This window comes from Chelonoidis abingdonii, chromosome 1 (assembly GCF_003597395.2).
Source record: "Chelonoidis abingdonii isolate Lonesome George chromosome 1, CheloAbing_2.0, whole genome shotgun sequence".
NCBI classification, from domain to species: domain Eukaryota; kingdom Metazoa; phylum Chordata; order Testudines; family Testudinidae; genus Chelonoidis; species Chelonoidis abingdonii.
This window is the reverse complement of record NC_133769.1, coordinates 328,482,322-328,495,609: the sequence shown is the minus strand read 5'-3', so window position 1 is coordinate 328,495,609 and position 13,288 is coordinate 328,482,322. Positions and strand designations below refer to the sequence as shown.

The window sequence follows — 13,288 nt, the reverse complement described above, 5'->3', positions numbered from 1 at the left end:
TTCTGTAGGCCTTATAAAGACAGGGCACACTACTTTTGGGTGCCTGGAGACAAACTTGTCCAGACAGGAGGTGGAAGACACTTATCTCCCTGGTGGACCATTGTGTATTGTGTTTCTTATTACAGAAACCTATTAACATACTGAGTCAAATGCTAATGAAGAGCTTGCAGAGACTTCAAAAGGAAGCTAACAGGAAGAGGTAAACAGTGGGGTAGGGGGGAGAAGACCCTGCTTTCATGTGAAGATAAAAGATCTGGTCTGGTCTATCTGGGGTGCAGAGAGATGCCCTGACATCCTTCAACCTACAAAGACAAGTGCCAGCAGGTTTGATCTTATCAAAGGGAGTTCTCTGCCATCCTGGTTGAAAATGTTGAGGAAAGGACATAAGTAAGCGATCTTGTTGGAGACAGGAATGTCTTGTGAGTTAAACTGCAACTCTAGAAAGAGTGTTATGATTTTGTTTTACACGTAATCATTTGTTTCCAATATTCTTACTTTCTATCATCTAAATCTCTGTTCTTTGGTAATAGATATATTTATATTGAAAACAAGAATAAGTTTAAATGTTTGTTAAGAAAAGTGTCAATCCTGAATTAAAACTAATAAACTTGTGTGTACTATGCCTTTGAGAGTAGCAAATCTGAGACTTCTGAGAGTGTTCAGTGGACCACGGGCTGGGTGCTCAAAAGGGATGCTTGGTGTGCCTATCGTCAACCTTCACGGACAGAGCAAGGTCTGCTGAGGCCTGGAAGTTAGTGCTCATGTTGCTAGAGGATGTTGGAGTCAGGGAGCTGATCCACAGCAGGCACAGACAAGACTCCCTCATGCTAAGGGCAGGTGGAAGCGAGGTGCCTCACAATTCTGGATGCTCTTGGGAAGCATCACAGTACCACACTCAGGGCTGACCCCTGTTGGACCCCATTAGATAAGCCCTCCCAATTAGACAACAAACCATTGATAACTACTCTTTGAGTACAATCTTTCAACCACTTGTGCACCCACCTTATAGTAATTTTATCTAGACCAGATTTCCCTAGTCATCTTATGAGAATGTCATGTGGAACTGTGTCAAAAGCCTTACTAAAATCGAGATATATCATGTCTATTGCTTTCCCCCTATCCACTAGGTTTGTGACCCTGTTCTTGACAAATCCATATTGACTATTCCTTATAATCCTATTATCCTCTAGCTGCTTCCAAACTGATTAATATTTATTCCAGTATCTTTCCAGGTATTGAAGTTAAGTTGACTGATTTATGATTCCCCAGGTCCTCTCTCTCCCCCTTTTTAAAGTTAGGTAGTAGATTTGCCCTTTTCCAGTCCTTTGGGACCTCACCTGTCCTCTGAGTTCTCAAAGATAATCACTAAAAGTTCCAAAATTACTTTGGCTAGCTCCTTAACTACTCTAGAGTAGTGGTTCTCAAACTAGGGCCGTTCAGGGAAAGCCCCTGGCGAGCCGGGCTGGTTTGTTTACTTGCCACATCTGCAAGTTCATCCAATCACAGCTCCCACTGGCCACGGTTTGCCGCTCTGCCTCCAGCTTTCATCCAGATCACATCACACAACCCATTGTCTACAGCCAAGCTCTAAGATACAACCACATTTGCTCCAATCCCACAGACAGAGAAACACCTAGAGGATCTCTATCAATCGTTCTTAAAATTACAGTACTCACCTGGTGAAGTGAAGAATCGGACTGTCAGAGCCAGAAGGGTACCCAGAAGTCACCTACTATGAGAAAGGCCCAACAAAGAAAGTAACAGAACGCCGTCATCTACAGCCCCCAACTAAAACCTCTCCAGCGCATCATCAAGGATCTACAACTTATCCTGAAGGATGATCCCTAACTCTCACAGACCATGGGAGACAGACCTGTCCTCGCTTACAGACAGTACCCCAACCTGAAGCAAATACACACCAGGATCTACACACCACACAACAAAAACACTAACCCAGGAACCAAACTCTGCAGTAAATCCCGCTGCCAACTCTGTCTGCTTATCTATTCAAGGGATACCATCATAGAACCTAACCACATCAGCCACACCATCAGGGCCTCATTCACCTGCACATATACCAATGTGATATATGCCATCATGTGCCAGTAATGGACCTCTGCCACCTATATTGTCCAAACCGAACAGTCTCTACACAAAAGAATAAACGGACAGAAATCTGACATCAGGAATTATAACATCCAAAAACCAGTAGGAGAACACTTCAATCTCCCTGGTCACTCAATAACAGATTTAAAAGTGGCAATTCTTCAACAAAAAAAACTTGTATGTTCCACTCAATGTATCTGATGAAGTGGGGTTTAGCCCATGAAAGCTTATGCCCAAACAAAATCTGTTAATCTCTAAGGTGCCACAAGGACTCCTCATAGTTTTTCCTATTCTTCCTATTTTACCTTCACATCGGAATAGTTTGCAACTATGCTTTCACTATTGTCCCACTGAGAAAAAGCCAGCTCTGCTTAATTCCTTTATCCCTTATTCTCTCTGTATCAACCCAATTTTCATCAAGCAACATGAAAGAGTCAAATTGTAAATGTAAATTTTGAATACTTTTAAATCTTTATTTTGTAAGAAAATTAAACCATCACTTAAACTAAGAACTGTTATCTCAGCATTATCACTATACTGTTGGGACCAGCTTCAGCATAATGTGTGCATTAGTTTACACTATGATTGTAAATAAGATCCTAGATTACCAGTAAATTTAAACGCAGCAGGTTTAAAACATGTATCTTCATCTAGCTGCCCTATCTCAAGATCCTAATAAAGCACAGACATTTCAAAATTCATTTTAAATTTTATAACAGCTTTATCCCAAAGCACATCATGAGTTAATAAACCATAAGACTGAACATAATATGTACCTGATGCAAAAATATCTTAGTTATGTATAGACATATATTTTAGTTCATCATGAGATTTAACTGAAACAAAATGGCTTAAGTGACAACACAGAATGTAGAGTCCTCTCTTACATCACTTGTTGAGATCCAACCCATACCTGATGACTGTTCAGTAACTTACCTGAAAGAATTTTGGGTGCTCTCTCATACCACAAATATCTGTCACTACAGTAGACTAGCAACCGTTACTGGCAATTTTAGCTGACATAGCTATAGAAAGTAATTTATTTAGAATAGTTTGGGCCTCCTTTGAAACTTTTCTTCATATATTAAGACAATAATACAGAAATTCATAAAAACGGCAGAACAGTCTCCCACGGGAAGTGGAGGAAGCCCCACTGCTTGAGAAGTTTATAACTAGACGGAGAAAAAAGCCTAGAGAAAGTACTGTAGGGAATGATCCAATAGGTCTCTCTCGACTTCTGCTGTCTCTAACTTCTAAATTCACATTTTTGTGCTCTCAAAAGGAGATGTGTACATAGCTCCTTCATTCATATTACAGTTCTACAGAGAGTGGAGTGCAAGATTTCCTACAATGGTCTGCCAATGTGCCTCATCTCTGAGGAGAGACTATTTCTACAGGTTAGAGGATGGCTTGGTCTCAAAGTTCAGCACTCTTCAAAGAGCACTAAATTCATAATTTTTTTTTAGTTAGAGATAGAAAAGTTCTATTACACCAATTAGTGTGCTCATAACTCTTTCTTCACAAATAATTATGGATGAAGTCCAATTAAAAACAAACACTGAAAGATGTATTCCCATCAGGACTTGAACCAATGCAAACAGTTCAGACTACATACCAGTACGTGTGCCACACTGCACAAGAGTAACTACACTGGATGCTAATACTAATACAGCTTTTAAGGGTAACCAAAGGTGCACCAGATTGCCGGTGTGACATGACAACCAAGCCCACACAACATTAGTAAGGCACTATACACTAACTACTGCTGACAGAAAATTATGATGTGGAGTTAGAAGGGAAAAAAATCGAGATCTCTAGAAATCCTGTACTCAATAAAAAACAGCTTGAGCAAATATTTTAAAGCATCTGCAAGATTTCCAGTACAATTTTGATAAAGACTTCTCTCTACTGGTTAACTAATGATTCCTAGTTTCCTGTGTGGTTATTAAATCAAGTTTCACCATATGTCCATATTACGCTTCCCCACCCCCACTGCCATTAGTGCTTGCCTCAATACTGCATTCTCTAAAGCCGATTAACTACACCCAGTTTTCGATTCCCTCCCACGGCGACTGGCACTCTCTTCTACATGAACACACAAAACCCAGGCAGAGAGGAAACACCGCTCCGAGGAGCCTGGTTTGTGAACCCCACGTAACCCGTGTCACCTGTTTGCAAGGGAAGGAAGCGCCCCCATCACGCCCTTTCCCAACACGCGCGCGCCCGATGCTGCAGGGCCCCCGTAGCGCACGCGCTACCTTCCGTCCCATTCCAAACCCACCGCCCCATTCAGTGCCTGGCTCACACCGCACCCCCGAAGCATGCACAGGCGCCCCAGAACCCGCCCCCTCGAGCCCGCCTCGCCAGGAGGCTCCCCCTCACACCCAGCGCCCGGCCCCTTTATATCACCTCCCTCCCCCACAGGCCCCACGGGTGCCCGGCCGCCCCCTCACTCACCATGGTACAGCTAGAGGCGATTTTGGAGACCGTCATTAGGATTTCCATCCGCCCAGCGCCATCTTCCGCCCACTCACAGCGCCGAGCCAGGGAGGGGGCAGCCCCCACCAGCCGCTGCAGCGGGACACATACCCCGCGCGCGCGGCTCTAAGCGAGGCAGAGTCTAGAGCGCGAGACCCTCACACACTCCCGCCCTGCGTGCGGGCACAGATCGCGAGCCCACCCCGCCTGACGCCGGCTCCCTCTGGGCCCTAGCGCCGCTCTCGGCCCTGGCGCCGCCCAACGCCTGCCCTCTGCTTCCTCTCGGCCCTTTGCGCCGCCCACGCCAAGCGGCTCCCAGTACCGGGCTGTAGTAGCGCCCCACATTGGCTCCGCCGGGGTGTAGCGGCGGCGGCCCGTGGGCTCTTTCCGGGCCGTAGCTCCAGTGTGCCAGTCAGCCCCCTGCCCAGCTGCCCCCGCCGGACTGGGCCCCTCCACCACCCACATCTGGAGGGGATTGGCCCACGTGCAGGGTGGCAGCGCAGCATGTGGCAGCAGTGGCCTGCCACACCTGGCTGAAGTCAAGCACCGGGGGTCCAGAAAGCATATGTCTGGCTTACAAAGCAGGGGCTCCTGGAGCCTCACCAGTGGCAGGCTCTTGCTGTTTGCCGCCTCTTCCTTGCCTGGGGACGTGGGGGGCAGAAACTTAATTCTCCTTACAGGGGAGAGTGGTAGGCAAACCCTGGAGTCCAGGAGCCCCAGCATTGAGAAGAACACCCCAAAGCACATACAGTCAGGTGAGCTGGGGAATCAGTGCCATGGCCTTGCCCTGCCACTATTAAACACTTGCAAAGCTCCAGAACTGGTAAAACATTGTGATGCCATTCACAAACAGGAGCCTGTGTTACTTCTGCTTTAAACAGCTGTAATACCATTGACGTGGGTGGGGTTACACCTGTATACTGTAATCCACACACCTCCTGGGTGTGAGGTTCTGTCCCATTTAGTGGCTCTTAACTTCTGAAGAGCGACAGGTTGGCCATCCCTGTGGCTCTTCAGAAGTTAATATGCGGCTTCTTGTATAGGCACCAACTCTGGGGCTGGAGCTACAGAGGCCAACTTTCCAATGTGCTGGGCGGGGGGGGTGCTCACCACTCAACCCCTGGCTCTGCCACAGGCCCTACCCCCTGTCCACCCCTTCCTGCCCCCTGCCCTGAGCCTGCAGTGCCCTCACTCCTCTCCCTCCCCCAACATCCTGCACACCACGAAACAGCTGATTGGGAGGTGTGGGGAGGCATTGACTGGTGGTGCTGATGGTGGATGGGAAGCACTGGGAGCAGGGTGGGGAGAGTTGAACTAGATGACCTCCTGAGGTGTCTCAACCCTGATATTTATGATGGGCGGCTGCTGACATATTACAGTGGCTCGTTGGCAATGTACATTGGTAAATTCTGGCTCCTTTTGCTCAGGTTGGCCACCCCTGCGGTAGAGGTTTATGCACTAAGCTCCAGAGATCCCTGGTTTGATCCTTTTTTCATTTGCAGACCCCTACAAAATTTCAAATGGAGGTGCAGACCCTTTTGGAAATCTCAGGCATAGTCTGCAGGCCCCCTGGGGTCCCTGGACCACTGGCTGAAAACCGCTACACTGGAGTAACATAGGGTAGATCAGGCCCCCTTGTGTTCATTCACAGACATGTATCTGTATGAATTTTCAAACCACCACCACCTCTCCTGGAGGTAGAGTTGCCAATTTTGGTTGGCTGTATTCCTGGAAATTTCATCACATGACATAATCTTCAATTCCTGGAGACTTCAGGCCAATCTTGGAGGATTGGCACCCCTACTTGGAGGTGGAGTCTGCATCTCTGCAGAGCAAAAAGCCTGAAGCAGATGATGCTGCAACAAGCCTCAAGGCCTGATCCAGACACTGAAATCAGCATTAAAAAAGTCATTTATCTGGACACAGGAGAACCACGGACTAATTGTACATTATGTGAAAAAGTATTTCTTTTGATCAGTTTTGAATTTGCTATTCATGCTGAGGGAATTGATTGATTGTTTTTGATGATAAAAAGACAAGGGGAGAAGGGATTTTTAATGAGATTTTTTTATTGTATTTTTTTAAGTGGGTAGGCATACCCCTGACTCAATGGCAGAACCTGTTCTAGGAAGATACAGGCTAAACCTGCAGCTGCTGAAGAGATAGGGATTATCAGAGGGGACAGTTTAGACTATATACAGTAACTCCTCACTTAAAGTTGTCCTGGTTAATGTTGTTTCCTTGTTACATTGCTGATCAATTAGGGAATATGCTCGTTTAAAGTTGCCCCATGCTCCCTTATAACATTGTTTGGCAGCCGCCTGCTTTGTCTGCTGCTTGCAGGAAGAGCAGCCCATTGCAGCTAGCTGGTGAGGGCTTGGAACCAGGGTGGACCGGCAGTCCCCCTATCAGCTCCCTTATCAGCTTCCTGCTTCCCTAAATTCCCTCTGCAGCAGCCGCCGAGCAGGCTATCAGTTGCGGCAATTCAGCTGTCCCTCCCTCACTGTCATGTGCGGTTCCTGCCCTCTGCCTTGGAGCTGCTCCCAGAGACTCCTGCTTTCTGTGCAGGTGGGGAAAGGGGGGGCTAATTTCAGAGTGTCACCCTCCCCTCTACTCCTGCCCCCCAGTTACCCCTTCTCCATATAGAACAAGATGGGGACAGAACAGGCCTCAGGATGGAGAGAGCTTGCTGGCTGCAGCTGCTAACTCAACTTCCTGATGTTTTTAAAGGCAATGTACTTAGAATGGTGTCAGCATACTTAAAGGGACAATGCGCATCTCTCTCCCACACACACACAGGGTGTGTCTCTTTGTCTGCCATGCTGTCTCCCCTCCCTTCATTCATGCTGCCTTGTAGTGTGAGGCTACATTAACAACAATCTGTTAACCCTTGAGAGCTCAGCCGAGTGCTAGTTCATCATTTAACAGCAAGGCATTCCCTGGCAAATATCCCACCTTCTAACTTCACCACCTCAATGAAGCTTCACAATCATCATTGCTGTGTACGGTATTACATTGTTTGTTTAAAACTTATACTGTGTGTATATATATAAAATATAGTTTTTTGTCTGGTGAAAAAAATTTCCCTGAAACCTAATCCCTCCATTTACATTAATTCTTATGGGGAAATTGGATTCGCTTAACATCGTTTCATTTAAAGTCACATTTTTCAGGAACATAACTACGACGTTAAGCGAGGAGTTACTGTATTATTCAAACAACAAATCTAGAACTAGAACTAATAAGAACTAATAAGACCTGTGTCCATTCACTTAATCATTTTATATGAGACTCCCTTTCCTCAATCCTTTGTCCTTTTAGATTACAATGTCTTTGAGGCAGTGACTGTCTCTTCCTACACATATGGAAAGTGCTGAGCACATTTTAATAAATAATAATAAATACATAAATAAACTGCGTTTAGAAACAGGTGGCCAAAACTCATAAGTGCTTTTATTTCCACTGTGAAAACCATAGATTTTTGAGTCTTTACTACATAAACAATTATGATTCTTCACTTCTGAAGGTCATTAGAAAAATCCTAATAAACAAGAACATTAGACCCAAAAAATGCAGCTCAATAGCTCTTTCAACTAAAAATCGGGGGACAGAGGTGTATGTTCAAAATGAGCATTATAGTAGAACTATTTGTTGCAACCTTAATTTTGGAGTTGTGAGCACTCTATAATATTAACTACTTGATGGATCATTTGATGATTACCTGTTCTGTTCATTACCTCTGAAGCACCTGGCATTAACTACTGTTGGAAGACAGGATACTGGGCTAGATGGACCTTTGGTCTGATCCAGTATGGCTGTTCTTATGTTCTTATGTACTCTTCCCTGGCTTCACAGATCATAGAGATCCTTGCCTATTCTCACAATTTTCCCCCACCTGTTTCTGTCAAGAGCATATTTTTTCCGCTGATATCACATTAAGACCTCTTAGGCCATGCTCAGTATTATCCCTCCATCTTCTCCTTGGGCAACCACAAAGTTAAGCATCATAAAGATGTCTATCCAGAAGACACTTAGCTCGTCTGTCTTTCATCATTCTAACAACATGCCATGCCCACTGAAGACAAGTTTTGACTGCTAGGCAAGGTCAACACTACCTTCCAACTGTGGTTGACCTTGTCTACCCACATTGCAGTAAATTATATAGAGCCTTGTCTTCACTAGGATTTTACAGCAAGATAACTAATATGCATTAGCTATCTCACTGTAAAAACACACCTTTTTTGGCAGTGAAGACATAGGCACAGGTGGGGGTGCATTTGTGTTGTACACTCACTGCGCTATTGGTCACGTGTGTCCTTGAGTGGAGGAACAGAGGGTATATACTGTTGGTTTCCTTACATTTTAATTTCTTTGCTTTTTAGGTTCTGTGTTAAGTATATTATTGGTAAATCTGCTTTACCTGACACCAAGCACAGTGTTTTTGTGTTATCATTTTATATATAGTACATTGGGATTAGTCCAAAGGCAGCAACTCTGTACCTAGCTCCTAATTCATCAGGAGTTAATCAAGTAAAATTCTAAGTCAGTTTTATCTCCATAATCTTAACACCTGAAGGAGAGGAAAATTCAAATAGTTTATGAATATTTACAGTAGTTATAGGAGTGGGGGAAAATAACCAGATCCTTTGCCAAATAAAGAAAAACTAGATGAGATTTTAGCAAAGAAAGATGTTTTTTAGTGTAGTCTCTCTGTTTAGAGGATAAGAGCCTTTCTTCTTTCCTATACTTTGGGATCTATAAGAGTCCCATTGTTAAAAATTTGTTACTCCTTCTCTTGTTTAAGAGTTCTCAGTTGCCATTTAAGAAATGTAATCTCACTATCCTCAATAACCCTCTCTGAATCCTGTAATTGTGATACTTTATCTTATCCCATTGTGAACCAGCGTATACAGTTAGGTTATTTGATGATTGAAAGAAATGGTATCAGTTAATGGATTTTACAGACTTTCTTATACCACCTGAAGCATTTATTTAAGGTAATTCTCAAATGGTAAACAGTTAATAAGGAACTTCCCTTTTGTTCTGTCCTCATGTGATTGATTGGCGATCCCTCAATTTGAGAATGATCTCTACCATGGATTTACATATGGGTCCCGAGAGAAAAAGGTTACTGAATATTGAACTGCAAAGAGTATTTCAGCTAACAATTTTTTGTCAAATATATCAGCAGTAGTCAAAAGGCTAAAGAGAAAATATGTCCAATAAAAAATGAAAATAGGAATTTGGAGTTAAGAATAACAGAAAAATAGATTTTTAAATCATTACCGCTTTTTGTCTTTAGACAGTTAAAAGAAGATGGAGAGCTAGCTATGAAGGAGATCATATTTCTTGAGGGAGTCAGTGTATGCATATAAGAATGGATATCATTAAGAGAAGAGGTGCTCATATACTGCAGTGATAAGAACACTATAAAAACCCAGGCCCTGATCTTGCAATGATCTCTACGTGAATGGACCTTGCCTCCCTGTGGAGCCCAGTTTTCTTTAACAGGGTTCTGGTCTGCATAGGTGCAAGGGCTTGTGCAGAGCTCACTGGAAAAAGAGGACCCTAGGTACATAGTAAATAATGTTGTCTACTTAAAGTATTAAAAGCACTAGTTTCAGTTACAGTACCCTCTTGCGTTTTATGAAGGGAATTTGGTCCTTATTACGGGTGTCAGATTAACAGCTCTGGAGACCAACATCCTCAGTTTATCCTCAGAACAAGCATAGCAGAAGCCAGTGACAGGACATCTTTTCTGCTCAAATCCTTCCAATGAACTTCAGCCCTAATTTAGAAGAACTGCTGCTGGGGAGGAGTGGACGGGAAGGGATAATGAAGCCCAAGACTATTTGGCCCTTTTGCTTCCTTCCAGAACAGCAAACAAAGGTGTCAATTGTAATGGTTTTTGTGGTATGGGTTCTGCTCTGTAAGAACTAGAGTAACAACTCATTTCAAACAGGCTACCAAACAGCTATCATGTAATAACTTCCAGTCATTACGTTTGAACTGGCATCCTATATGTAAAATGTTTTTTACACTATTCCAGTCCCTTGAGGCAACCAGTTCCCTACAACAGTTAGGTCTAAAGGAAGCAGAATAGAAATTAGCAAAGTACCATGCAAAATAGTAAGCATTTATACACTGATAAATTGATCAATGGGAGCATAGAAAATATTGGAAAGAACTTCGCAAGTAAAGTAATTAAAGAATGCTTACCATTGATTTCTGGTATGTCTCACACGGTGCTAATGTTTATTATTTTTGCTCTGATTGAAACTTATGTCACTGTTAGCCATATTTTGTTCTTTGGCTGATTGTAAAGCTATTGTTCATGTGCGGGTGGCAATCAGTTCTTAAACACTGCTGTCTTTGTTGTCAACAAAAAAGTACAATCATTTTGATTCACTCTCTTGGAAGATTTCTACCCTGGAAAATTAGTAGCTTTCCTGATGTACTTGCAGATGGCCAGCTGGTTTAATAGCCCCATCTGGTTATACTTATAATTTTGTTTTTTTAAATAGCCACATACATGTCTGATAACTATGAACTCACCACTAAGGAGTAAATGCACTGAGAACAGTGTTGCTGAGACCCAGGGCTCATGTGTGAGAGAAGGGGCAAATCTTGAAATTCTTGCTTAGGTTTTATTGAGTCCTTATTTAGACCAAAGTCATGATGCCAGCTCTCATGATTTTCTTGCTAGTCTCAATATTTGTTGCTTTTCTTAAATCCTCCAGATGAATTCTTAGAATTATTTGAGAATCTCCACTTTAATTAAAAAGAACACAAATATGCTTCTAGCCCTCCTGGTTGCTGAGAAAAGCTTGGAAATGTGAATCCTGAAGGCAATGACACTAGAAAACAAAACAAAAGAACCTACACATTATTTTTAAGCCAGTCTCATGGTTTCTAGTGAGTGGACTCTTGATTTTTAAAGGCTTGGGATTGGCAATACTATTAATGAGAATGTGGTGTAAGGACTTCAGGATTTGGGACAGAAATTTCATAATATTAACATTTACATTAGAATGCCTTCTATTACAGATAGAAAAACTGAGGCACACACTGCTCAAGGGACAGATCACTGTCCTTTATTGATTTTCACTTTTACTTCTTTTTAATCCACCATTATTACTTTTTCTCTCTCTCTCAGCTCTACATCTTTGTGTAGAGCAACTGTTGTAGCAAAAAGAAGTGGTATGTCAGAGTGCGGCCAATTCTCACTGTTTTATTGCAAGTCTTCTGATAACTGATGTTTTACTTAAGGCCTCAGTTACTAGATACAAGTGATTATTATTTGAGAATTTCATCTTTCATTCATTTTTTAAAATAAGTTTCTAGATCATATTGTTGCAGTCCAAAGCTTGAAAACATAGTCTGAGCACACCCTAAGGTTTCAAAAAACTAGAAGACAAATAAAAATAACTCAATGTATTTTAAGATATAAGTATTGTAAAGCCAATCTTATGATATTTTGAAATCTGGTTTATGATCTTTTAATAATTCAAGTTGTCAATACTAGGTATAGCTTCAGAGACCAAAAGTCACCCTTCGTTTTGGAAGATGGGACTCTGGACTATGCCTGCATAAGGGTATGTCTGCATACCACATTAAGCCCAGGCTCTTACTCAGGTTTAAGTCCAAGCCCTCCCATCTGTCCACACAGAAGTAAATTTCTAAGGACTCAGGTGTGCAAACCCTGGTAGGAGTATGGGTCAGAGCCGGAATCCTGCTGTGACTGCAGAGTAATGCGCACTGGAAAATATAATCCCAACTATACATACAAAATAATGGGGCCTAATTAGCTGTTACCACTCAAGAAAGAGATATTGTGGGTAGTTCTCTGAAAACATCTACTCAATGTGCAGTGGCAGTCAAAAAAGCTAACAATGTTAGGAACTATTAGGAAAGGGATAGATGAAACAGAAAATATCATAATGCCGCTATATAAATCCATGGTACACCCACATCTTGAATACTGTGCACAGTTCAGGTCACCCCATCTCAAAAAAGATACTTAGAATTGGAAAAGGTACAGAGAAAGGCAATAAAAATAATTAAGCGTATGGAACAGTGTCCATATGAGCAGAGTTTAAAAAGACTGGGACTTTTCAGCTTGGAAAAGATATGACTAAAAGGGGATATGATAGAGGTATATAAAATCGTGAACAGTGTGGGGAAAATGAATAAGGGAGTGTTATTTACTCCTTCACATAACACAAGAACCAGGGGTTACCCAATGAAATTAATAGGCAGCAGGTTTAAAACAAACAAAAGGAAGTAGTTTTTCACACAATGCACAGTCAACCTGTGGAACTCATTGCCAAGGGATGTTGTGAAAGCCAGAAGTATAACGGGGTTCAAAAAAGAACTAGATCAATTCATGGAGGATAGGTGTGATAAACTGGGACTGTTCTTAATGTTTGCTCTGAACACTGTGTTGGTGCCTCAGTGTCCCCTAGGCAGTTCTTAAGTATCTTGGTGGTGGGATAAGGGTGTGTGATTGCTACAGAGGAAGGGGCCAATGCCCCTAAAAGCCGTGCACTCTGCCTCCTAGCAACTGATGGCCTGGGCCCCTCCTCTGCAAAGGTGCCAGCTGAAAGTGTTGGAGACAAAGGGATCAGGGTCGATCCTCGGGCGGGAAAGGAGCGGATAAGCAAGGAGGAGGGGCTGGCAGGGGAGGTTAGTCTGAGCTACCTGG

The 13,288-nt window shown here is 43.0% G+C and overlaps 1 protein-coding gene across 1 annotated transcript in view; it reads right to left on the bottom strand.

Annotated features, from left to right (window-relative positions):
* USP12 (ubiquitin specific peptidase 12) overlaps window positions 1–4,868 on the bottom strand; it is a 75,253-nt gene extending 70,385 nt beyond the window's left edge. Inside the window, exon 1 of the mRNA XM_032765319.2 lies at window positions 4,564–4,868. Within this exon, the coding sequence (XP_032621210.1) occupies window positions 4,564–4,611 (48 nt within the window). The 5' untranslated portion in view covers window positions 4,612–4,868. The remainder of the gene's footprint in view (window positions 1–4,563) is intronic.
* Window positions 4,869–13,288: the final 8,420 nt, after the last annotated feature.